The sequence below is a fragment of the Phasianus colchicus genome, chromosome 10, assembly GCF_987193195.1.
Source record: "Phasianus colchicus chromosome 10, bPhaCol1.hap1.1, whole genome shotgun sequence".
In the NCBI taxonomy this organism is placed as follows: domain Eukaryota; kingdom Metazoa; phylum Chordata; class Aves; order Galliformes; family Phasianidae; genus Phasianus; species Phasianus colchicus.
In genome coordinates, this window is record NC_143445.1 from 14,257,975 (window position 1) to 14,284,200 (window position 26,226).

General features: G+C 43.5%; 1 protein-coding gene across 4 annotated transcripts in view; it reads left to right on the top strand.

Moving 5' to 3' along the window:
- The window catches only part of FGF12 (fibroblast growth factor 12), a 186,801-nt gene that overhangs the window by 128,178 nt on the left and 32,397 nt on the right, over positions 1-26,226 (top strand). For all 4 annotated transcript variants that reach the window (XM_031603404.2, XM_090147387.1, XM_090147386.1 and 1 more), the window contains one exon: positions 316-419. In XM_031603404.2, the coding sequence (XP_031459264.1) occupies positions 316-419 (104 nt within the window). The remainder of the gene's footprint in view (positions 1-315; positions 420-26,226) is intronic.

Below are 26,226 nucleotides of genomic sequence, written 5' to 3' on the forward strand. Positions count from 1 at the left end.
AGAAATAATTGGCAGGAAGTTGCTGCAGCGCTTTAGTCGTTAGGATGGCAGTAAAATTAAGTTCTGAAAGGTTGTATCTTCCATCCTATCTAGTGCTGCTTCTGAATGAGGAGCAGAGCTCTGGTCAGGTCTGCATCTCTTCTTCTGTCCTTCTTAAAAACTGCTTTCAGCATCAAAGCTATGGCTGCGGATCCTTCATGTAGCTGGAGCAGGGCTTGTTTCCAACTCAGGACTGGGGTGGGCTAGCCCCAAGGCAAGAAGCAGCAGTGGCCACACGAGCTGATGTCTCAGTAACTTCTGCTTTTCTTTCCGCAGCCCTTTTCAACCTAATTCCTGTGGGTCTTCGTGTGGTGGCAATCCAAGGGGTGAAGGCAGGCCTGTACGTTGCCATGAACGCTGAGGGCTATCTCTACAGCTCAGTAAGTACTTGCACCCTTGGTGGCTGGGTCTTGTAGGTGGGAGGGAGGACTTGGAGGCAGTCACATATTGGAAAGCCTGTAAAAGCAGGAATGATGGGAGCTGCTGCAAAGCCATGCAATATTCACTTCAGAGTGTCTCTGCGGAGCTTCGTGGTAATATTTCCTGACCTGTGAAGATATACTTTGCATTCCTTTGAGTAGTTACTTAATGTAGGTCACGTCGTAGAGGAGGTTTTGTGGTTTGCTGGTTATATTCTGGTTTCATATTTGTGAAATGGGATGGACCGAATGGAATTGCTTCTGCATTGCACCCAGAAAACTGATTGTAGGTGGTGCCCTGATGGGTCATGCTCTGCTTTTGACTGAGGTGTAAATCCACTGTAATACACTGGCTTCATTAAAATGGTTCTGGACTGTTCTGTTGGCAGTACTTCAGTGGAGCAGAATTACCCTGTATTTGTGTGGTCTTTTTAATGCACATTAAAGATAAGTGAGGCATTTTTTACTGACTAATTCCCCTATAACTTTCTTAGATGGCATGAAAGGGCATGAGGTTATTCATAAGATTCTCATTTGAAGTAAGTAATTGATTTTCACATTGAATAATTGATTCAGTGATTTATTAAATATGGCAGCCCTTTGCCAGAAATTTTTATGCTTCAAATAACTTTGCTCTAGTTCTACATAGTAAGTAGTGATAGTTAATAACACACTTCTCATTTCTGTGCTTATGATATCTTGAAAGCGTATAGGCAAGATTCTAATCTCATCTCCATTTGTGTAAATTTACAGCACAGTGATTCTGCTCTTGTCTCAGCATTTACTTTGCTTTAAAAGCATACGTGAGATTGGAGATAGGACTGCTGAAAGGACAACAGTCTCTGTGGTGTGGGGCATAAATGTTGATTTCCGCGGCCTTACCACTGTGTGCCTTCCATAAACCTGTAGACCATGCAGTGCTGTACCATGTATGCAGACAAAAACAATGCTGTGTTCCTAGTCCAGTTTTAAATCACTCACATGGCTGGGATTTCCCCCGTTCCCTTGGGAGCTAATAATGCTCTCTTTCCCCAGCAGCTCAGGGTAGAAAATGGCAAGTGGATGTGTTAGTATGCCTGGCAAGATAGGTCTCAAAACTGGCTGCTTGTCAAGAAGAGACAGAGATCAATCTGGATCTCTATGGATGCCAGACGCTTCCTGTTCTTTCATAGTCCAGTAAACATAAATGACTGCCTCTAAATAAGTTACAACAGTTTACTAACAATGAAAATCTTCTTGTAAAGTGATCAGATCCTAAAGGTAGATGAATAATACCAAGATATTTGCTATTCACGTGAAGTGTCTTAAAATGCTTCAGATCATACATTATTCAAATTAGAGTGGTTTAATGGGGCCTGCTTATTCCTAGCAACTGCGCGTGTCTTAAGTAGGATGGTTAAGCAGGGAAGACTAAGGATGTGCTTTGATGGCCAGTGGTAAATGAAGTGCACCTCATTACATGCCATGGCTTGAGAGCATCCAGATCTGTTTAAACTAATACAAGAGTGAAGCTGTTTTTCATGAATATGATGTAAGGTTTCTGTTCGTGGCAGATGGATGCTATTGTCCCATCTCCCCATCCCTGCTTCAGGGAGATGGAACTCCCTAGGGTGGATTTTCTTGTACTCACTGGTGTCTCTGTCTTACAACAACACATCAATAAATTCACTGTGTTATTCACTGTGTTTTGGAGAAATCCATAAGATAAGAAAGAAGATAAGAAAATTTGGGGATAATAAAGCCTGTTAAAAGCAGGGGACGTGCGTCAAGCCTCTCATAGTATCAAAGACAAGGGATTAGACCAGGATCCCATGAAAGAACTGGATGTGACTGAGAAGAGCTCAGGCTGTCCAAACAGCCTCTTGGATGCTGTAGCATTCCTTGTGGGGCTGGATCCCACTCCAAGCCAACGTTTGGCACGGCTGTGTCTGACTCAGAGAATGTGCTGGGGAATTGCTTTGGCAGCACTGACAGTCTGCTCCCCTCTGGGACGAGCCAGCCGCAGCCATGCTGCCTGGACCTGACTGCTGCCTACACCGAAGGACATGTTGTCCCTGTTCCCTTGCTCAGCAGACCCTAAACTACAGCTTTGGACTGGCTTCCTTTATTGTTATGCTTGCACCTGCTTTTTCCCTAGCCTTTACTGAGAGATTTCTGAAAAATGGGTCAATATTCCCCATAGATACTGTTCACTCACGCGGATCCATTGATAAATGAACTTATTCTGCTGCTTGGCTGCCTCACCTGCTGTCTGTCTCAGACTAGCCCTGCTAGGACTTCTTGTAATGCTCTCAAACCTGGAATTGTTTTCAGATAAAACACAACTGTCTAGGGATGTGCTGCTGCCTGAATTTTTTCCTCCTCTAGAACCCAGGTTTTCTGCAACTGTAGCTGAACACATTACCACTGCAGGGTTTGGTTGTTTGGGGTTTTTTGATAGTATTTAATCTGTGTGTGCCAGCTGGGACCTTGGCTGACATCCTCTGCACTGGATCAAACCAGAGGCTATTATCAGCTTGGTCTTGGAGATGGTTTGTGCCAGCTCCTTCTCAGCATGGGCTCTTGAATGAGTGAGTTTAGAATAAGCAGCCCTTGGAAAAAGTCTTCCCAGCACCAGTCAGAGCTGGTTCTCTGATGCCAGCTTTGGTGAGAAAGCTCTTTGCAGAAACGTGCAGTCCTCTCCAAGACTGATGTGCTTGGCCACATCCATACCTCTAGCAGTGAATTTTTTTATCTCTTCCATGCAGTTAGAGATGAGCAGGGACAGTGTGGGGTTGGTTTACTTACTGCCTGCAGCCGGCCATAGATCCCTAGCTAGCTTTACAGCTGGCTGAATGTGTTAGATGCCAAAGCTCGTTGGCTTGGGAATCAGCTGTTTATGACTTTTATGGATTGTTTATTTACACTTGAGACCTGTTTTTTTTTTTTCCAGACTAGCTTATTGAGGTCTCTGAGGTCTGCTGTGGAATCAGGTGCTGAGTAGGCAAGAAAATCAGGCCTTGATCTGAGGCACTTGCCTTTGCAGACAGCTGGATGCAAAAGCACTATCTTCACAGCAAGCTTGCAGAGTCACTGGTGAGTTTCCACTGAGGTTTGTTGTAATATGGAGCAGCTGTCAGTTCCCTGGTGATGCCCCAAAATTTTTATCAGCACCTGTTTTGGGGAGATGCACAACCCTCCTGGGGATCCTCTGTTGGCATTTGATACCAAAGCAGCAGTATACAAAGTGAGTGAAGGACAACGTTTCTACTTGTACTGTCTCAGCTGTTGGGAAGCTGAGGCCAAGGGCTGGTTGTTGCAGAGGACAGGAAAACATAGAATAAAGAGGTACGTCCCGCTCCAGTGAGTTTACAGCTTAATTGTAACGGGAGAAGACATAGAACATGCTCTCCTGTCTGTCGATCTGCAGTTAATGGCTTACACTACCAAATTAATTCCTACTTCCGTATAACCTTGCTAAGTGAAGTTGGAGCCGTCTCTTCACTCTCAACTCCCAGCTTTCTCTCCATCATTCCTCTTATATCTCAGAGGAGTATGGGAATGGGATCACCCCAAAAATAGTTTGGCTGAGAGGCAAGATCCTGGAGCTTGTCATGGGCAGGGTGTCCCCAGGTCCACGCAGTCATGCCACGCACACCAACGTTGCAGCTCTGCATGTGATATGTATAATTCAGTGGCATTGCGGCTGGGATTGGTTTTGCCCCAAGTGCATAACGCTTCTAAAATGTATTGCTCTCATATATTCCTTGTTGTTTAACTCTGAGTTCTAATTATTTTTGAAATAGCAAATCATGATACATAATTTATTGGGAAGACTGAGAAAACCCTAGCAGAGATGGGGAATGCAGAGGAGAAAAAAATGGGTCGCTTACCAGGACTCAGTGTGGTTTTACAGTATCAACCTGCAAGTTGAAATGCTGAAATTAGAGCTTGAATCACTTCAAAGATTCCTGCTAATAAGGGAATGATTATGCACAATAAAAAAAAAAGTCCAAACAGCGCTGAAAAAAAAAAGTCACGTTAAGAGCTCAGTGTCTTTTCATTTTCCCTTTCTCTGCTTTTTTATTCTGCTCTATCATTTTGCATAATAAACATGTCTTGCATAATAATAAACAAGCATCTGGGGAAGTATGTATATTAACTGTATTTTTTTAATCTGCTTGCGATGCTGTAACTATTTCGCTACAACTCCTCCAGGGTTGCTGCACTCTTATTTACATCGTTTCAAGGTCAAGGGCTGAAATCAATAACACTGCATTCTCTCCCCTAATAGGCTTGGGGTGTCAACCTTCTGCCAATGGCATTTCTTTAGTGCCTGTTTGACCTCGAGCCCTGCGAGGTGAATCCATCAGAAGTGCCGATTCATTGGGCAGGTATCCTGAACATCTCGTTTTTGCAGGCTTTGTAGATGAGCATGCTGCTGGGGGGATTCCCTGGTTTACATGGCTCATTAGGGAGCCAGGTCAGCAGAGACAGAAATGTCTCCAAAGGGAAAGCACAACAGGAGCCCAATTTGATGTGCTTTTAATTCCCCCCTGCCCCCCCAGGGCATCCACTCTACTTTGCTGGCGGTTTAAGAGGGTTTGCTGAAAAGAGATGTTAACTGGGAGATGTAAAATGCCTACTGTCTCCAGGCTTAATCATTAATATGGAGGGAGTAAAATGGATGTTGGGGGCAAGCAGTTCTGCCAGGAAAACCAGCCCCTGGGAGCAGATTCCTGCCTTGCATCGAATGTTCCTAAAATACAGCTGATGAGTGCCCTGGTAGCATGGAAACCTGTAAACAGTCTATCAATAGCCAGGCGGTCACTCTTCTAACCAATGAGGTGCTCTACCCACATTGCCTGGCTGTCCTCATCTCTCAGAAGCAAAGTGGTGCTTCAGCTTTTTGTGTGCCTTGGCATTGGGAGTTCCCCTGTCCTACGTGAGACTGGTGGTAACCAGACTCAGGGCATTGTTCAAGATGTGGTGGCATGATGGACGTGTGTGAGAAACCAGTCTGACCTCACTTGGCAGCACCTCCTGGGTTGCTTGTCAGACAGGAAGGCTGGCAGGAGATCTGGGTGCTGTAGAACTGTGACTTTTTGGGAAGGTTTCCCATCTGGCAGCTCACTGAGGAACCTTGCTCCCAGGACTTCCTTAGCAGAGAACCACAGAAAGGCTCCCATTTGAGGTTGCTGCTCCACATAGGGTCAGGCTTAGCTGTTCTCTGTTCTGAGAACAAAATCAGTGGCAGCAAGACATAACTTGTCCCTGTTCATTGCAGGGGAGTTGGACTAGATGGCCTTTAAGGACCGCTTCCTATCAAATCATTCTGCGATTCTGTGATAATCCTGTTTTCTTAGCTAGCTTATATAATAATAAGCAATTTATAATGAATGAAGATGCTTTTAAATAAGGCTTGTCTTCTCTTAATCTTGGTTGTGTAGGACATTTAGTAGTACGTTATGTTTCATGTAATGCCATCTGAAGAGGCAGGAATGGAACATTCCCCTTGTAAGCAGTGGTCTTTCAATATTGGGATGTATTATGGTCTGTTACTGAAATTTCATTTTGGAAGAAAATTAGGGAAAAATACACCAGTGGTGCTGACTCATTTCATTTTGACGCTTCCCCAAAGAAATGTTGCAGTTCCCCATTTTGAAAGGACTTCAGCGTGTTTTATATTGCTGTTTTATATTGCTTTATTACTTCTAATAAAATCAGAACAAAGTATTTAGATTTTGATGGAACATTATAATCTCATATGGTTTCCTTCAAGGAAAGGGGGAGGAGGTTAAAGCACCGAAGAGGGCAGGGTTCCTCTGAAGGAAGGCAAGATTAAAAATCTCAAAGATGAATCACTGTGATAGCTACCATCTTCTGCACAGCCTTTCTTTTGCTGATTTGTGTGAGTGCAAGTGTGTAGCTCCAATTTTGATAAGGAAGTAGGCAAAGTCTTTATGGCAGGCACTAAGCAGCAGTAGTGACCAATTTACCACTGTAGGGGAAATGTTGAGATAGAAGCAGAAGAAAATGATTGATGCAATACAGTGTTCCAATTGGATTTTGGAAGGAAACTCCAGAAAATGTGCAGACTCAGAATGGGGAGGCGTGCAAGGAACCCCGTAGTTAGCAGAGGTGATGTGAGTGAAGCTGCCTGGCAGTGCTTGGAATATAACACTGCTGCCAATGTTCCTTGGTTGCAGGAATGCCTGTATTGTTGTTGTGGGCAACTTGTGACTGGGCACTAGAAGGATGAAGCTGGTAACAGTGATTTCTGAGTAGTGCTGGGAGAAGGTGATTTTTTTAATGTCCCTCCTGACCTAAGCCATTCTGTGATTCTATTAAAAATCACACTGAGGTTGGTGTTCCACCTCACTGTGAAGCTGATGTGGCAGAGCATCGCCAAGGGTTGTTCAGTGCTGTTCTGTATTTGTTTCCTGCGTTTGTCTGTGTTCACATCTCTTAAGATGCTTCCAGTGCCTATGACACAGGTATTTGTCAAGAAGGAATTAAGCTGAGGACTGGCAGACTTATTACATCCAGACCAACCAACTCTCTGTCAGGAGCGTGGTCCACAGAGACAACAGCTGTCTGCATTACGATACGTCAGGTTGTAGTGACGTGAAGCCTGGCAAATGGAGTTGACAGGTCACGTGGAAAATTGCCGTGTTCGCCATCTCCCTGTGAGCAGCCCTGAGGCTGTATGTGCTTGGTTCCTTCCATGCAGGGACCCAGTGGGGCAAGTAACTGCTCTGGTCCACAGCATCTCCTATGGCAAGAGGAGCTCTGGGTTCTGTTGGTGTTGATGCACTTCTTCAGCCCTCATGAGAGAATCTGGAGAGGTGATGGCAGCACAGTTCCTTTTTATAGGCTTCTCTTTTCATTCTGCTGGCTGGGGGATGCAGAAATGGACAGGAGCTGAGCTCATCTCCCTGGGCCAATAATGTGTTTTGCCCCGAACTCTTCAGCCTGCTTTGGTTTTTTAATGTCATTTATCCCATGCCTGCTTTGTCCATAAATAGCGATTATATCTGTTTTCTATGTGTGAAATCTAGATAAAACTCCAGCTTGCCAAGAATAACAGTGAGATAATTAACATTTTGTTTTGTGCTGGAGAGAGGACAAATATTATCCTTCCTAAGTTCAGACTGTGTTTGATATGAAAGGAACAAGGCAGGTTCTGAGAGAGAACGTGTTTGTCTGAGGTCAGGTGTGTGTTAATGAACTGATTCTGATCTCCTTTCTGATAACACCCAAGTCAAATATAGAATGGATAAAACTAGTGAATGGCATGCCTTTGCCAAACAGTGACTAATGGCTCTGGAGGCGAAGGCAGGAGATACGACAGTCATAGGCAGGCTGAAAAACCTGAGAAGAAACCTTACTGACTGTGCATGTAATTATAACTGGGAGCTAAGTGATAGAAAACTTTTTAAATTGGGAACATTGTTGGATTGTAATGTGATTTTCCAGGGGAAAGGAAGAGAAGTTCAAAATACTTGGGCTATTTCAAGCCAGACTAGCTGAATCTGGGGAATGTAGTGTAGCAGAAAGGTCTGGATGAGATCCTGGACTTGGGTTTGCTGTGAAGATACCATCCTGACTAAGCACTAGCAAAGCAGAAATAATTTTTGTGAAGTCTCTGTACCCTGGGAGCTGAGTTCAGGTCCCATAACTTTTCATTACCGTGAATCCCAAGACACGGGGCTGGCTTCTGGTTCCTCTAGCTGCATGGCACAGTGCTGCATGGCCTGAAGCTGATGTAAACATGCCCAGCAGTGGTTTGGGACCTGGCCTTGGAGCTGCAGTGGGCTTGACAAGGAGTGGAGGCTTTGTTGCATAGAGGCCAGGAGAGTAGCAGAGAGCATCAGAGACAGAGCCCATCCTCCCGCATCCACTGGGGCCAATGACACACCATCTTATGGAAGGATGAAAATGTGAGCCCTGAGTGGATGTTACTGACTTTTTTCAGATGTGTCAGTTGTACATTCCTGGGGTATTTAATTACATTATGCAACTTGTATGTTTTGAATGGATGAATAAGCAAGGTAGAATCCGAACTTAAAATAGCATTTTTAAATACTCTGTTGTAAAACTGTTTTTTTCTTATTAGTATTTTTTTAAATCTGGAATGGCACATGAGACTCAAAGATGGTGCATACAGGGTCTGAGGTGTAGAATTATGAGAAAGCGAGAGATTTTGAAAATTCCAGTAGTAAAAGGCAAATCGTAGCCTGTTTTGCCTCGTAAATAGGAACAGAAAACTCTGACTTTGTTGGATGGGATGGTTCAGAGCAAAGTTTGGAATTCATGGTCTGGTTCTTATTTTTCAAGCTGAAATGAAATTTCTCTGCTTCGCCAGCAATCTTCTGTAGACATCTCACAGGACTGGGAGACCAAGTAATTGTGGTCAGAGTCATGGCTAGTAGTCCCATTATGATGCATCCTTCCCCTTTCTGCCCGCAGTTAGGCTACATGCTGAATCTTCTATTTTTGTGACTAATTTCACTTACTTCAGGTTTTGCTTCGCTTTAGTTACATCATCCAAAGGCTTTGGCTGCTCACCTTGTTGCTTTCTTCATTTTTCCTTTTTCTTAGCCACTCCTTGTTAATTTTGTATCAGTATGTTTTGGACTACATGCCTAAGAGGAAGGATTCATCTCATTGGGTGGACACTATTGCTTTTGGTTGATTAAAAAGGGCTCCTTTTGCACTACTGATGCCATCCTTTCTTGAATGGTGGGAGCTACTTACTGCAGAAAAGCTTGACAGACCCTAAAACTTTTAAATTACATAGACACATACACATGAATCACAGGTTAAATTGGTATTTTGACATCTCAGCCTCTGGGAAGGCAGTCAGGAGACTCTGTGAGCGTTCTGCTACCTCTGACATGCTGATGGCATCTGTGGTGCAGAGGACCAGGAGCCTGGGGAGCAATGGTAGGCTTTCAGGCTTTTTTCTGTAAGTTATCTGAATCCCAGGAAGTATTCTGCTATTCTGAGCAATGCACTCTCCAATCCCCCAAATACATACCTAGGCACCGACCCTATGCTAAAAGCTTTCCAAACTATGAATACCCTCTTGACATAAATAAGATATGGCATGAAGATGGTAAGTCTTCATATCTCCCCACCATTTTCCTCCTGAGAAGGCTGAAGGGTTGACTTGTCTTTGTAGGAAGCTTCCTTGGTTGGCTGCTCTGAAGGCTGCACATCAGATGCATTATTGATAGCAGCGTGTGGGACTTGTATGCATACATGCACATATTATAGACTCCCAGATGCGTCTGGAGCACTGCAGAGGAATTACTGCAGCTGGGCAGAGATCGTCTGCTTAGCTGTAAAGCCTTGGAGACAGAAATCAGCATGAATCTCTTGCACAGCCTTTTCTCTTCCACCATTGAATCATCATGAACATGCAATTGGAGAGGGAAGAAAATAGAGCCGGTGGGATAATGAACATGGCTGTTAGGTGGGAAATCTCTCCTAAGCAAGAGTGGAGAAGGACAATTCTTTGCATCCCTGCTGCACTGTTCCACCCCTATGTACTCATGCCAGGCATCATGCATCTTCGAAGTGATTGCTTCCTGTTCCTGGAGGGTCAAGCTGAACACTGGCAGCCAGGTCAGAGAAGTGCTGTGCTGCTTCAATCTCTGATGGGAGCACCACTCACATACTGTCAGCATAAAGCAAGATTAAGCTTGTGGCTGTCACATATAAGATAGAGAGTCATTAAAATGCAGTCCTTTTCCCTAAAGCTGCATCCTCTGATTGGCCTTGAGTGATGTGCTGGTCTGAGGGCGTTTGGGTCATCTGGATCATGGGCAGTGGGAGGAATTAGGTCAGCTGGAGTTGCAGAGGCCACTGGTGTGGGCTCCAAAATGAATCTGTTATCATTTACCTGTGAGTTGCTCCTGGGCTCTCCCACACTCAGATAATTCTCCCTCATCCTGGGAAGCTGCAACACATAGTGAAGGAAACTGAGCACAGAGGAGTGATGTGACATGCTGAAGGTCATGCATGGAGACTGGATTAGTTCTCTTCTTCTTGATCCTAATTCTTTGCCTTAATCAGGAGCTTTCTTTTGTATCGTGGTTATTCAGAGAACTGGCGCATCAGCAGCAGCACAACTTATGTAGTATCTTGAGCCTGAGCAAATCAGTCTGCTTTGAAGGCTGCATGCTGTGTAGGCAGGGCTTGCTTCTCTCTCTATCTTCCCATTTCATGTCTTTTTTGGCTCCTCAGCATTTATATCCCTAGCAATCTTCATTGAGGATAATGGGAACAGGCAAAGGAACCTCAAGAGAGGTTCTTACTCTGCCAGCCATCTTCTCCTGTACATCTTAATACTGTATGTCAAGTTGCTCAGGGCTCTACAGATATCTCTTTTTCAGCCACCCAAGGAGCTGGAGCTGTTTACAGTTTCATCTTCACAAGATGGCGAGTAGGGGATTGGAAATGGCAGCAGTGCTTGGGAAAGAAGCACAGGAATGGAATGACCAGGTCTTTCAAGAAAACCATTTGGAGTAACAAAATCACAAACTCAACAGTAAGTTCTCTTCTGTGGGCTGTTTAGTGGTGGAAGTCGATCTTTAAAGCACCACATCAGCAAGGCAGTGGTGGAAGGAACACTACAGATTCTGTGGTATTCAGGGACTTTTCAGATTCTGTTATCTGAGGTACTTGGTGTATCTAGATTAAATCCAGTGCTGTTCAGTTGTCAGGAAACTGAAATGAATACATTTACCCTTGCCATACCTGAGGCTGTGGTCTGCTCTGTCCTTTGGGTAAAGACCAGTGAATGTGTACATGCTCCTCTGCAGATATAACCTCAAATTACAACATAAAGAAGAAGCAAATTATTTTTTTTTAAACATCAGAAAGGGAATTTTCAATATTTTCGTTAATAATGCTTTAGAATTTCAGTGGAAAGAAAATGGTAATCTCATAGAAATAATTAGTTTGGGAAATTGAAAATCATGATGGCTTTTTTTGAAGTCAGAGCAAGACCTACTTTTCCACCAGAAATCTCAAACTGAATTCCTCAAAAAGACAATTATCCAATGTATTAGAAAAGAAAACAGAGGTGTGGAAAAGGGCAAGATGGCTTCTCTTTATTTTATAAGTCATTAGGTGCAAAAGCAGATAAAGTACCCACAGCCCCACGATTTTGCATCGTGCACTAATTCCAAGAGTTTTCTTTTAATTCTCCTGCAGCCTTGCAAAAGTTTGGGGCACTGCATTCCAAGTGCAAATGGCTCGAACTTTATACTCTGTTTATGTGAAGAGCTCTGAAAGATGATTTCTTAAACTTAATTTAATTACTTTTATATATATATACATCTCCAGGAGTTCCTTGCAAATAAGCCCTTTGTGAAAGTTTATTATTCAAATTTGGAATAGTGGGAGGAAATCAATTTCCTCTTTCAGAACTACCTTTTTTCACCTACTCTATTTGCTTATCATTCTCTGCTTTGTCAGGATTATTCTAATCAGATTTCAAATATGAAGAAAAAGTAACATAAAAATAATTCTTCTCTTTCAACTTTTCAATAGACTGAAGTAAATTAAGACATTTATCAGATTCTGTTCATGGGTACCTGGTGTGGCTGGGGAAGGAATGTATGTGTTTTTCTGAGGAGAGAGGCCAGAAGGGAGGACTGAAACCAGCCTCATCCTGGGGGCAATTTGGCTAAGCCTGTGTTCCTGAGCTGCAAGTCATGCATGTGGGCACATCCCAAGCCAGTATAGCAAATGGAGAACAGATGCCTGCCTTGCTGCAGGTTGTACCATAGGAAGCTGCTCTGAAAGGCAGCCAGACCAGCTTCACCACCAGCTCTTTCACTGAGCTGTTTCAAAGGGGAACCAAATGTCCGAATTGCTCGAGTGGTTTTGCAAATCTGTCCTCAGCCTAATGCACCAAAATAACAGCTTGCAGCAAGGCCAGCACAGCTTCTCTGCATAGAGCTTTTTTCTGATTTGGCAGCTGTTTGATAACCTTGTTTGCTATACATGTCAAGATTGATAGCGCTCATGGGGGGGCTGTGACCTTGACCATCCTCCTGTTCTCCCTCACTTAGCTCATTACAAGATCCTAAATCGTCGTCAGGGTTTTGGCATGAACTAGTATGAAAGTGTCTTTCTGTTAATGCTGCCACTTGGAGATGGGCTCACCTTCAGAGTGAGGACTGGACAGGCTGAAAGAAGGTTGCTCTGATACTGGTTCTGGCTCCCTGTATGGCAATCTGAGCATTTCTACTGAGTTGGACAGAAAAAAGATCTATATTGCATAGGTGGGGTCTTCTTGAAAGAGGCTGGAAGATGGATGCATCTTCATATGCAGAAACAGGACAGTGCTCAGGCTGCTGACAGCCACGGTTTCTTTTGGAGGTCTGGAGCACATGAATTTTGGCTTTAGTAATAAAGTCAAGATGTGGGGAAAAAAGCAGAAGTATCCCTGCTTTGCATATGGAAGCAGTTCTTGTACTTAGGGTGCTAGTGGGTCAGTTTCTAGGGTCCAGTTCCCTCTCTGCCACAAACCTTGGTCTCAGGCCTAGTCACTTTGAATTCAATTCAGGTGCCTAAACATGGACATCTATCTGTGATGTGCCAGCATACCCTGCCTGGCCTCCAGAAAACCATGGTTTTCCCATAGGTCCTGTGTGCTGCCTGCCAGCCCTATGCATGTCTTGCACACCACAAATGGTACCAGAGCCTTCCATTTAGGTGACTAAATAAAGTCCTTAATTTCTCTGCCTCAGCTGCTCACCTATGTGGTGGAGATAAGATTTCTTTCCTTCTCCCACAGTGACAGTGTGGAGATAGAGGTGTGCTGGAGATTGACTGGCACTCTGAGGGCACTGTGTAAGAGCTGTATAGATAAGAGTGTGACTATATGACAGCATGAAGATTTTTTCTTTTTTGCTTTGTTTTTTATCTCAAAAGATTTTTTTTCTTCTCATGTCCTTTTTCTATCAAGATGTTAGTGCTGTGAAACAGCAATGAGCTCATGTGAGCTTCTCACACCTGAAGCCTTCCTAGTTTGATGGTCCTCCAGATCTGGCTGTGTTTCCATCCAAGTTCAGCCATCCTGGCCCCGGTTGACCTGTTTGCCCCAAGTTTCTCAACCACAGAAGTGTGTGCATACTGCTCAGCAGCATTTGAAGACAGCTTCTATTTGGGACACCTCTGTTACTTATTAAAAATGAAAAGGTAGAAGGAGGTTTGTGGTTTTCGGGTCTGCCAAGTTAGAGTGATGTAGCAAAGTAGGGAAATCAGAGTTTGACTTCAAAATGGAATGAATTAACCTGTCACCACCTGAGAGAATAAGGTGGGAATCCAGCTATCTTATTTTTCAGCTCAGTCACTGTTCTGGCACCTAGTTACTTCATTGCCAGTGGTGCTGTAAAGACTTGCTGCTCCCTGTGGTTTCAGCAGGATTTCAAAGTAATCACCAACCCTGCAGTTCTTCCCCCTTTTATTTACAGACTTCAAAGGCTCAGTTTCATGCTCATCATGCAGGGCTCTGCTTCCTAACATCCATTTGGAGACTGTCCGAGAGTAATTTTATGTAGTCAAGGATCTTTTCAAAGTTTCCTCTAAGGGAACTGCATAGTCAAATTCTTTAGGATGTAAAAGGCTTAACTAGCATAGGCACTTTAAGGAGTCATAACTATAGGCCCCATCGTAATATAGGGCAGGGTGTTAGGTCATCTCCTTCCTCAAGTCTCCCCTGAAAAATGAAACCACTATTCTCTTGCAGCAAAGGACTCCCATGTGCAGTGACAGAGATGAGCACATTTGGGATAGGAAAAGGAGAATGGAGATACCTTGCACTCAGTACCGCAAGCTTTAGCCACAACTATCTGAGAAGAAACTGGGTAACCATGTACATTTTTGTAAAGAGAGATTGCAGCATGCTCTCTTTAGCTGGCTATGTCCTTTTACTTATCTTCCCTTTCACAACGTTCCATTTGTCTCTGCCAGTAGTCATCAATCATACGTTCAAATACTTGGGGATGATCTGCCTCAGTAACATCATTTTAACTTGTAAAATTCCTAACAGCTAGCAGTTCCTCTGTGTCTCTGAACAATGCATTGATATTTTCATCAACAAATATTTCCCTTCCTACAGCACTTGAATCTCTAGTCATTGAAACTGCCAGAACCTAAGAGCCAAGAATCTTTCTAAGTGCATTTCTAGGTCACTGACATTGCATGGATTCTCCATTCACTTTATCTATTGGGGTTTTTACTGAGAACACCCTTGAGAGAAGGCCATAGAGGCCATTGCTGTAATTCCTCCCGTACATTGCTAGCAGTTGGAGTCAAGAGCTCTTTGTATACACCTGACTCTTACTGAGTATTTTCTGTCTGGTTCAGTGGCCCTATACGATATCTAAATCATCAAGGACATGAGCACATCCTCAATTCAGTAAGAAAACTCTTGTGCCTCAAGTTAATCTTCTGCTCGTGTACTTGGCCAAACTGAGGAATTGTTTTCCTCCTGAAGGCCCTAGGGGAATACCTTTTGATCTAGACCTCAGGGCACCTCTTGTGCCCTGCAGGATTTGGCAGCATCCATCTGGTGAAAATATCCCTCTGTGCAAATTTTTAACTCATCTCTCTGTAGGAGCCATCTGTCTGTCTAATCTTCACATCCACTAACGGATGGCTCTGCTGGAGAGTTTGACCATCCAAGTAGAGTCCTCTAAGGATGAAACCAAAGGTGCAATGACAGCTAGTTCACGGTGAGCACTGTGCAGCCTTCTTAAAGCCTCTTGTTTGCTTTCCCCACTCAAATCTGAATTGTAATTTTTAAAATGAATATCCCAGTTGCTCCTAATCTCTTGGTTATAATGCAAATATTGGCCACATTTACTTTGAAAAAATTGTGGAAGAAGGATGGGGGATGCCTCAGTGGGCTACACTGTCAGATGTACAAAGCTAAATCCATATTCGCTAGGACAAAGAGTAATTTACATACTCAGAATGGGTAATTTCTTAGTGAAGAACACTGCGTGCATGCTAGCTAGGTAAATTATAATGCTCTGAAGCTGTTGTAATGATAATATTGAGGGTACAAACCAGATTTACATATTTGAAAAAGGAGGCTTACATATGCTGCTTGTTCATTTAGATAAATCAGCTAACGTATTAGCTTAATACACCTTGCAGACAATAGTCTAACTCCTCAAATATACATATTCAAAGAAAAATAAAGATTGAGAAACAATTCTTTCAGTAAATAGAGGGATTATCCACAAATCCAATAAAAGTCTGCAGTTCCTATTACCCTGTTATGGTACTTTCTGGCTTGGAAGTATTTGAAATCATACTTTTTCCTGTTGAAATGCCTTTTTAAAATTCCCTATCAACTTTTTTTTTTTTTTTTTTTTTTTTTTTTTTTGAGCCTTTCCTGATTTCTAGTTAATACAAGTTATTGAATAGTTCTTTAATCTGTGGAGTCAGCAGAAAATAACTGTCCAGAGTGCAAGGGAGAGCTGATTTAGCCTGGTCTTTAGATTATGGTGAATAAATGAGAAGGAGAAATGTGTTGCTGGACGTTTTCACTCCTCAAATGATTCCCTCGCTGTGTCCTTTTGAACCTCAGCTGACTGAAATGCAAACTCCTGAGCCATTATATTGTTTTCATGTTTGGGTGCTTTATTTTTAAAAAAAGATCTTAATTGCCCACAAAAATGATAATTTTGTTAGTCTGCCCCTTTTCTGTGTAAGCCAGCCATTACTTTTAGGGCTGGAATACCTGTAGATATTTGAGGAAGGCCAGTAGAGTTGTTGCAAGGTAAAAAAGGTGATTGAACTGGCCAGTTGGGCTTTCTGTAGGAAGCAAGCTGTGAGGCCTCTGTCAAGTTTGATTGAATAATTTTTGCCTGAAGCAATGTTTTAATGAAGCAACTGAGCTGGGACAGGAGGGTTCTCCTATTTCCTTTAAGGAGGGTGGTGTGTGCTGAGTGACTGGCTGTGCTCTCACAGCAGGTTTGAAGATGCCTGGAAAGCTTCATGTGATGTGACAGAGCAGAGCAAATAGAGAACTAATTAGATATATTAGATATAAGGAGGCAAAGCAGGTCCTAGAGTGTCATTTAAGTTTGTAAGCAGAAAAGGAAAGAAGAGTTGAGCCTGACCTAGGGTGTCTCCAGGGACAGAGGCATCCACCACCTTTCTGGGCAACTTGTGCCAGTGCCTCCCCACCCTTAGTGTAAAAACCCTTTTCCTTATACCCAATCTAAATCTCCCCCTTTCTATCACAAGAGACCTTGTTAAAGAGTCTGTTCCCTCATTTCTTAAAACTCCCACGTAGGTACTTTAGCATTGTGAGAGGCCGTGCAGAGAGATCTAGACAAATTAGAGAGCTGGCTAATCACCAATTGCATGAACTTTAATAAGAGCAAGTGTTAGATTCTGCACCTAAGAAGGGGCAACCCTGGCTGGATAGCAGACTGGGGATGCTGGAGAGCAACCCTGCTGAAAGAGATTTGGGGATCTTGGTCAGCAGCAAGTTGAACACGAGACAGAAGTGTGTCCAGGCAGCCAGGAAGGCCAACTGTATCCTGGGGTGCATCAAGCGTGGCTCTGCTAAATAGCCAAGGGAAGTGTGTCCCACTCTACATTGCACTGTTGAGGCTTCATCGTGAGCATTCATTTACACCTAACAGAACAGGGAAGATAGTAGAACTGAATGCTTTTGAGTACTAATGGCTAGGTACTGTAGCACACTCATCCAGAAGGTTGATGAAGAAAGAAACGTTATTTGCTTTAGCAATTACGCAAAATGAATTTTTGTTTTCAGTTTGGGCATCTGTGTCCTTGAAGTTGCCATTTTATTTCAGTTCCCATATTAGCAGTTTTGACTAAAATAAAGGAAGAGCGATGGCCTCTTTTTTCTCAAGTAGGCCAATTTTGGTCTGGCAGCATCAAGAACTGCAGGCAGCAGAGCTCCTCATTCCATGCTGCTCATCAAAATGCCTGTTTCTCCTTTTCTTTAATAACCACAGTGAAAAAAATAATCCAACTTAACAGTGAACCACATTGTATTGCTGTTTACATACACCACTTATTTTCTCTTATCAGTTTTCTTCTTTAGATAAGAATGTGTGATTATAATCTGCTGAAGTTTTCTATACCTGGAAGTTACCAGAGTTCCCTCTCTTTTCTTCTGATGTCTCTGGCTAGGTTTTTCACAGTATTTTCCCACCAGTAAATCAGACCATAGAGTCACGGAATAGAATGAAACTGTGGAGTGTATTAAGATGACTTTAAAGTGCAAATGCAAATATGTTGCCAAGATTAGACCCACTGAAACATGCAGCAGCAGCGCAAACTGCTTCAGTAAGGTAATGCATAAATATCCCAGCAGAGAGGCTCAGAGCCATCTGCAAAGGCTACTAAAGCTTCCCAGGGAAGCCAGAAATGAAAGAGAGAGGTAATAATCAGTCTTCAGTGTCTCAGAAGCATACGGGCCTTTCTCTGCATTATGCTACATGAATGTCTTCTGTATTGCAGAATCAGCCTTTAGGTGATAAAGGCGCAGCAGTGTTAATAGTTCAGATACAGACTGAAGCTATTAACTAGCTGACAGTCCTGGTTGTTTTGAAGGAGCAATCTGGTTACCATTAAAAAAGCAACAATACCAAAATCTCCCATCCCCAAAATGCTGTGTGTTTCCAAGAGGTGACAAAAAACAGTGGTAGGAAGAACGCTTTGACAAGGAATGGTAGAAATGACTTGAATGAGGGAAAGTGGGTGGCAAAGGCGGTTTGCTGTATGATGTTACCACCTTTTGTGTCCAGATTCCTCTCTGTCCAACTCAACACCATCCCAACAAATCTCTGTCTCTTAGCTAATGTCTGCGTCCAGGTCATATAATTAGTCACTAACGACAATTACCATTTGTGCTCAGCACAGGTGAGACTGCATCTTGAGTATCGTGTTCGGTTCTGGGCCCTTCACTACAAGAAAGACACTGAGGCCTGGAGTGTGTTCAGAGAGGGGCAGCAGAGTTGTGATGGGTCTGGAGCACAAGTCTGAAGGGGAGCATAAGACTGAGGGAACTGGGATTGTTCAGTCTGGAGAAGAGGACGCTCAGGGGAAGCCTTATTGCTTTCTGCAACTTGCTGAAGGGAGGTTGTTGGGAGGTGGGGGTTGGACTCTTCTCCCAGGTAACAGTGATAGAATGGGAGGGAATGGCCTTAAGTTGTGCCAGGAGAGGTTCAGGTTGGATATTAGGAAACATTTCTTCTCCAAAAGAGTGATGGTGCACTGGCACAGGTTGCCTAAGGAGGTGGGGAAGTCACCATCCCTGGAAGTGTTCAAGAACTGTGGAGATGTAGCACTGAGGGACGTGGTCAGTGGGCACGGTGGGAAAGGGTTAGTTGTTGGACTAGATGATATTAGAGGTCTTTTCTAACCTTTATGATTCTATGATTAGTTGTTATTACTAGTATAGAAATTCAGTCTGAACAGACTGGCTGGGACTGGAGAGAAATTGGTTCCCGTGCCCTAGTGTAGTGAAAATGCTAAGTGGCCTGAACCAGTGATTGACCACCTGTGGGAAGGCAGGACCAACCCAGGGAGCTCAGGTGCATGCAGTGCACTTGAGTGATTAGGAGGGGTGGAGCCAGGATCCTCAGCTCCTCGTCCTCATTTAAGGGTTGGTGGTGGAGTTAAAGGTATCTACTGGAAATCCCTGTATATCTGAGACCTTCCAAAGGTAAGCTGCTTTTTTTCTCTTTATTTCTGTGTCCACAGCTGCTACGTTAGGGCTCATCCTCGCTTTCTCCAGCCGAAGACTTTGCCACCATGCTCTTAGTGGCTACATATTCCATCACTTTATAGTGTTATAGATAGACAGGATGTTTGCTGCCATGAATGTGTGCTCTGGGAATGGTGTAGCTGACCACAGCCCAACTGTTCTTGTGTTATCCAGTCCTAATGAACAGTGCATTGATAGATGTGTTGCTTCCATTTCTGTTCCTACTCCCAGACACTCCAAAAGCTCTGAGAGGATCTTGCAATCATCAGTAATAAAAGTGCTGCCACTTAATTTCCACTCTAATTTCAGAACAAGGAGATAACGTTCCCAATGATCTGCCTTTAAAGGGAGCTCATTTGTTGCTATTGCTTAGAATCCAGGGAGATTATCTAGCTGAGTTTGGAAAATGCAGTGTTAATTAACAGGTCTCCTGAAGCCATCTGTGAGTTTTTATTACAATTTGCGGTTTGTTCCTACTGATTCCTAAAGAGGGGGGAGAGCAAGGGTTATGTGCTGGTGGTTTGTAATTGCTTCCAGATTTGTGTATTGATCACTGTGGCCACATGCACAGCAGAAGTTATTGAGGTCAGTAATACTGTCTCACCACATTCCTTCGATGGCATTTTCACTCAGGCACCCAGGTTCTCTCTCTGTAAGGATATCTTCTGCCATTACATATCTGGCATTTCTCTGATTGGGAATTTATGCACCAAAATTCTTCCAGACGTGCTGTCATGGAGTGTGCCAAGCTACAATCCGTAGGGACAGAAGGTGCCTGAGTTAACTTCAGCAGTGAAATTGTACAACAGAAGGCATTATTGAAAGTGGATCTTTAGTCCCGTAAATCCTCCTTTCTGAGTCAGAGATTAGAAGGAATTCAGAGAAGGGCAACAGAGCAGTTATGGGACTGAGGGCTGAGTTAGAGAGGGAGTGCTAAGAGAGGGGAAATAGCAGCATTTGATAAGAGAGAAAGTGGAGCAGCTGATCTGCTAAATTGGGATGCTTTCAGAGAATGGGGAATGAACAGAAAATATCACAAGAGTGGGTTAGGAAGTTCCAGCTTAGCTCTGTGAGTGCATGAAGTCATTGATTTTAGTTCAACAAAATGGAAGTTTCTGAGATATAGGTAGAAGTATATGACTTAAATCTCTGTCTTTGCAGAGTTAGGAATGTGTCCTTTTGGTGCCTGAACATTTTTGTTCCAACAGAAGAAAAATCCCTAATTTGCAAAACATAGCAAGTAATTTGGCTGAAAGTAACAGCTGAAGAAAGCTTTTCTTTTCAAATGAGTGTGTGTTAATTAACTGTCTGTCTCACAAATGAGCTATTAGTAGAAGGCTCTTAAGTAAAATGCCCTGAAGCTGTCACTCTTCTTCTTACCCATCGTTTCTGGAGAAGATGTTGGGGTCTGAGGTGAAGCCCAACCACAGATCCGGGAACCTGCAGCAGTCCTGTGAGAAGGATGCTGGCACCGTTTCCTCCCTAGCTTTGTTAGATCTCTTGGCAGCTTTTCATTTTGGTGAAGACAGCTTCCTTTTAACCCACCTTTTGTACTGGTTGGCTTTTCCTGAAAACACCTGCTTAGCTATGCATTGGGCTAGATGACCTTAGTGGTCTTTTCCAACCTGTGCTGCTGCTTTTCATTGAGATGACCCTCATCCCCCCCCTCCAGCAACGCTTCACGAGTCAATCTGGATTTATATCAGTGTGATTAAAGTGGACTCGTAATAACATCAGAGAGAAGAGATGCCCAAACTGTTTGGCTTGCAGCATAGGGTGGCTGTGCTGTGGGGAATGCATCCTGGCCTTCAGGGAGGGTTTCCATCAACAGTGGAACTACAGAGGGCAAAGTGACTTGCACAGTGTAATTATTTTAATTGGAATTAACGGGGAAAGTAATTTCCTCTTACAGTAGGGATAAGGTGGATGCAGTGTGAATGTGTTTTTGAATGAGCTCTGCTGAAGGCATAGGTGCAGTGGTTTGTAGTCAGCCTGCTTTAACGAGATTTGACTGTAATTTTACGATGAAATTATTTGCAGTTAAAGTAGATCATAAAAAACGTGTTTTGCTGTATTAAGGCATATTTGAGACTCAAAAAGCTCATTCACGTTATTTGTGAGATTAAAACTAACAGAAATGATGTCATTTTGAGAGATTTCCATTCACCAAATGGATGTTGGAGGACAAATGCTGCTTGTAATGCTCCTTCAGCATAGACCAGGATGTGAAAATTCATAGATTATTTTTCCAGATAGTTACTGACCTTAGAAAAAAAGTGATGCAGATTTATAGAACGTTGAGATTATTAGATACAGGAAGCCTTCAGCTGGGATACCATGAGCTGTTTCAGCAAAGCTTGAGGGTGGTGTATAGCAATGACCACATAGGAGCAGAAGTAGTGCTGGGGCTGGGAGATGCAGGCAGTGCAGTAGGCAGTTCGAATAGTGCATGGGAAGAACGGGGCAGCTTTACAGAAACATCAGTTAAGCAAAAAGTTGTCCTATTAAGTGGACATTAGAGAATTTGGCCTAATAAGAACAATTTCCTCCGTGAGCTACTGACTTTACTGGAAATGACAGCTATTCCATTTTCAGACAACTGTGAACCATTAGTGAGATGCAGCACTGAAAATGCCAAATGGCAGGTCAGGATGTCAGGGACATGGATGACCTGGAGCAAGCTAAGGGTGTGCTGAGATGCTAAAGAAGTCACTGAGACCCAGCCTAATTTCTGCATTTGTTTCTGATTAATTGCATTTTAAAAGTTCGAGCAGAGGAAGTTCAGAGAAAAGTCTTCTCATATTATCTGTATTCAGCTGATTTGTTTACTCCCCAGCAAAATGGAAGATGAAAATGTGTTATAATTACTGAATAAGTAACACTGGGGGGTAAATACCAGCGATGTTTATGCTGAAGGCCAAAGCTGGCACAAGAGCAAATGGTCACTGCCTGGCAGTGAGTACAACCCAACAGCTCATTTAGAAGTGGAACTTGATGGACTTAGGAGGTGATGCCAGGATGTGGATTTTGTGCAGCAGGAGGGTACTTTCCTGCTAACATTTTTCTCTTTCAAGAAACAGCCTTTTAGTTTTTTAATAGCTGATGTAATGAACATGCAGTTATGCTGAGATTGTTGTGTGTTTTTTTTTTTTTTAACTGAAATAATTTATAAATGATACAAAGGAGGAAATTATAAATGGTGTAAGCCTTGCAAGTGTTGCCTTGGAAAATTGCAAAAATGTTTGTAAAAGCACCTTTGCAAGATGCTGCCAGTGAATTTGAATGCACGTAAGGAGGAAGATTCTAAAACATTGGTTGTGATGCTACCAAAGGATTTTACTCTTTGCTGAGAGATAGAAGTGTTTGTGATGCTTTCAGCTCACTTGTGGCTCAGTAATTAATATTCTGCAAGTTGCCAAGCTTACAGAGACCTGCGATTTCCTGCTCTACTTAAGGTACTTAAGTCAGTCAGGTTTGTTTTCCTTCCTCTTGCTAATATCCACCTGGTGAATTAATTGTGTAGGAAAACAGCCAGTGGAGATGGAAAATGCAGAAAACATGGTATCAGGCTCAGCTAGGAGTATTCTGCCATTCAGACCACTTGTTCATTAGAGAAGGGAACCTGCAAGGGTGAGAAACTGGGTGGCCAGTTCAGATCATTTCCTGATTCGGATCTCTATTTCTGGTGATATTCTTCCAGTTCTTTCTTTGCCAGTATCTGTTGTCCATTCTCCTGGGGTAAGCAAACCAGTTCATTGAAAGTGGTTGGACTGAGAGGCTAACCTGGTTTATTGGGGTCTTTGCAATGTGTGGGACCTGGGTTCTGACCCCATTATCAGTGAGGGTTTTGCTCCCTATGCAAGGCAGGATGTGAGCAGTGAGAGACCTTTATTCCGCTCCGATTAAACTGTGGGTTTTGTCTTTTTGAATACTTATCCATAAAGATTGATTGTAATTCCTAGGTTTCTGTGTACAGTTTTAATTCTTTGAGTGTTGATCTGAAAAATAAAAAAAAATTATTTGGGATCATGAACATCACCCCAGAGACCTCTACGTACTGTTGTATCCAGCATGGAGCTCCTCTGCCTATGTCACCCTGTCTGGCCCTGTTCTTTTCCCTTCCAGCCAAGCTCTGCTTTCTTTCCTCTTAGCACTGTCTTTAGTAACTCATTTTACACTCTGAACTTGGCAATCCCAGTATATCTCCCATTATTGCTCTCTGTCCACTCAGTCCCAGTTCACCTCTCACCTTTCTTGTTTTCCCACATTTCCCTACATTTCCATTTCTCTCTCTCTCTGGTTCCTGGACCAGCTTTCATTCGTATTCAGATTGGCCAACTCCTCCATTTTTGTCAGGATCCAGCAGAGAAGATAGATGAAAAGAAATCTCTCTGCTGTCAATTCAGAGCAGCCTGGCATGGCCTGTAACCATCCAGAGTTGAAATTGCCAGGAATTTGTTCACTGGAATGTATTCAGTTTGGACAGAATCAGTAGGAAATAACAGCTCTTGATCTACAGCACATCTATCCCATACTCATGTGTGAACTGCTCATTTTCACAGATCATCAGCTTAGCTAAAGCCTGGGTGAATATTCTTTACTCTGAATGTTGAGGATGAGGGATGTTTCTGCAGGAGAACTTTGCACAAATTAATGTATTCCGTTTTTTTTTTTTAAACTGGAAATGTACATACAGTCATGACTGAGAGTTTCCAGTTGAATTCATCTTGAAATAGCTGAAGTTATTAGACTTAAAACTTGACAAAGTTATGAGTGTCTGAAAGCAGGGCGTTATTAAGGCTGTCTGACAACTCCCATGATAACAGCTTTACCTACAACAGCAAAATTAGATAATGCAGTGTAATTCTGAGGCATCAGCACTGCATGGGTGAACACCATTAGATAAAAGGGACCTGGAAGTGCAGAACACCAGCACCCCAGCACTTAAGGTGATGGTTTTGCTTTTAGATCTGTAGAGTTTATGAGTGTAACAACAAAGTGGACTATAGCTGGTTCCTAAAATGCCCACATTGGAAAGCCCAAGCGCTTGGGTGTCATGCTTTGGCATCCCATCCTGTTCTCAGGTCCTGCATTTCCACATTACAGCCCAGGTTTGAGAGAGATTTGTGGTAGTGCCAAACTGATTGATTGTGATCCCATTTTCTAAAGTGCCCTCCGTGACAGCTCAGACTGCGCCAACAAATCTAGCTGAAAAAGTCCAGGAGAGCAGCTCCACACTGTTTATCAGCTGAGTTTGAGGCTTGCAATGTAGAATTTGTGCTTTCCCCAGTGTCAGTACCAGCAGCACAAGATATCCATCCCTGGCAGGATTCCTTCTGTGTTCCTCTCTTCTCTGCCCAAATGTAATGAACAGATTAATCCTGGAGCCTGTGTGTCAGCTTCACCTATCTTTGCTCAATAAACTGAAAAGTGTGGGACAAGTGGTGTGTATGCCTCTGGTTGTTCTTTCGCTCTCTTGCTTGGTTTCATGACAGCTTGTTTTATTGCCCTTGGGCTGTCCTGTTCCAAATGTCATTGACTTAATGCAAGTTTGGTTGAGGGATTCTCTATTAGAGATCAAGATAAGGCCAAAATAAGGTGCTTGCCTATCCATTTCTTGTTAGAACCCTTGAACCTGGGCAGATCCCCCATTTCCCAGAAGTTTTGCAGGAAGCAGTCTCCACAACTCATCCTGGTCATGGCAACTGAGCAGAGCCTGCACGAGTGGTGGCAGTGCTTTGCTGTGACATGACAACTTTATTCTTGCCCCAAGGAACCAGGGTTGCTATTGAGTAATGCTAGCAGAAAACACAGGGCTGTTTCTGCTCTTTTCCACTGTCCTCATTAAATGGGACGAATTGTGCAGTGCTGTTCTGGCAGTTCAGCTTGGGCTCCCCTTCAGCAAGTCTTCTCTGCATAAACGTTGCTGCCTAGACAACCCGCCAGCTCCTACATATGGCTGAGAGCTGGGCAGGCAGTTGTCATGGTTATGGCTGCTGTGTAAGAACTAAAATAGATGTATAGAAAGGCGACGGGAGCAGTTGGCACTGATCCTGTCCTGTGTGTGCACTGAGCTGGCAGGACACAGCACCAAAGAACCACCTGTGTCCTGGCTCCTCCTGCCATCACAGACAGGGACTTGCACTTATGGTTGGCCTTGAAGGCTGCAGGCAGCAAGAGGAGCTGAGCTGCCTGACAAAGAAATTGCAGTGAAAAATTTGAGGGGAAAAGAGACAGCTGAAGGTGTAAATTGGTTAGGGACAATATTACATTTCTTGCATTTTAGATTGAATGGATTGAAAAATAGCAGTGTCTGAGAGCACCTTACTTCCCGATAACTGCTTCAGAGAAGGTTCACGTTACATTTTAGGATTATTATTTTTTTTTTTCTCTAAAGAGCAGTGATGCACTGGCACAGGCTGCCTAGGGGGGTGGTGGGGTGAATGTCCCTGGGGGTGTTTAAGAGCTGTGGAGATGTGGCACTGAGGGACGTGGTTAGTGGGCGATATTGGTAGTAGGTGGACAGTTGGACTAGCTGATCTTCGTGATCTTTTCTATCCTTAATGATTCTGTGATTCAGCAGCAGCTGAGTACAGGGTAGGAGCAGGGCAGCTCCTTGGTCCCATAGGTCCATCAAGTCCCTGCAGAAACAAGCCTGTCCTGCACAGCTGGACCACATTATGAAGTGTACATAAACCATGAAGTGTGCATAAACCACTGTGGGCTACAAGTGCCAGTCCAAGCTCTGGAGAAGTGCTGGAGCAGGCAGAGTGGTTTGTGTGCAAGCAACTGGGTAGGAAAGCAGCCGAGGACTTGCACGAGTGTATTTTCTCCTCTGGATTTGCAATTGCTCCTGGAGGGTGAGGAAAACAAGCAGACAGAAAGCAGAGGAGGTGGTGGAGTGCTCTGGATAAGGGTGATGCTGTATTTTGGAGGGAGCGTTGATTGGACAAGAAGATCCCAGACAACAGTAATTCTGTTTGAATGCAGGCTGCTGGCATCAGG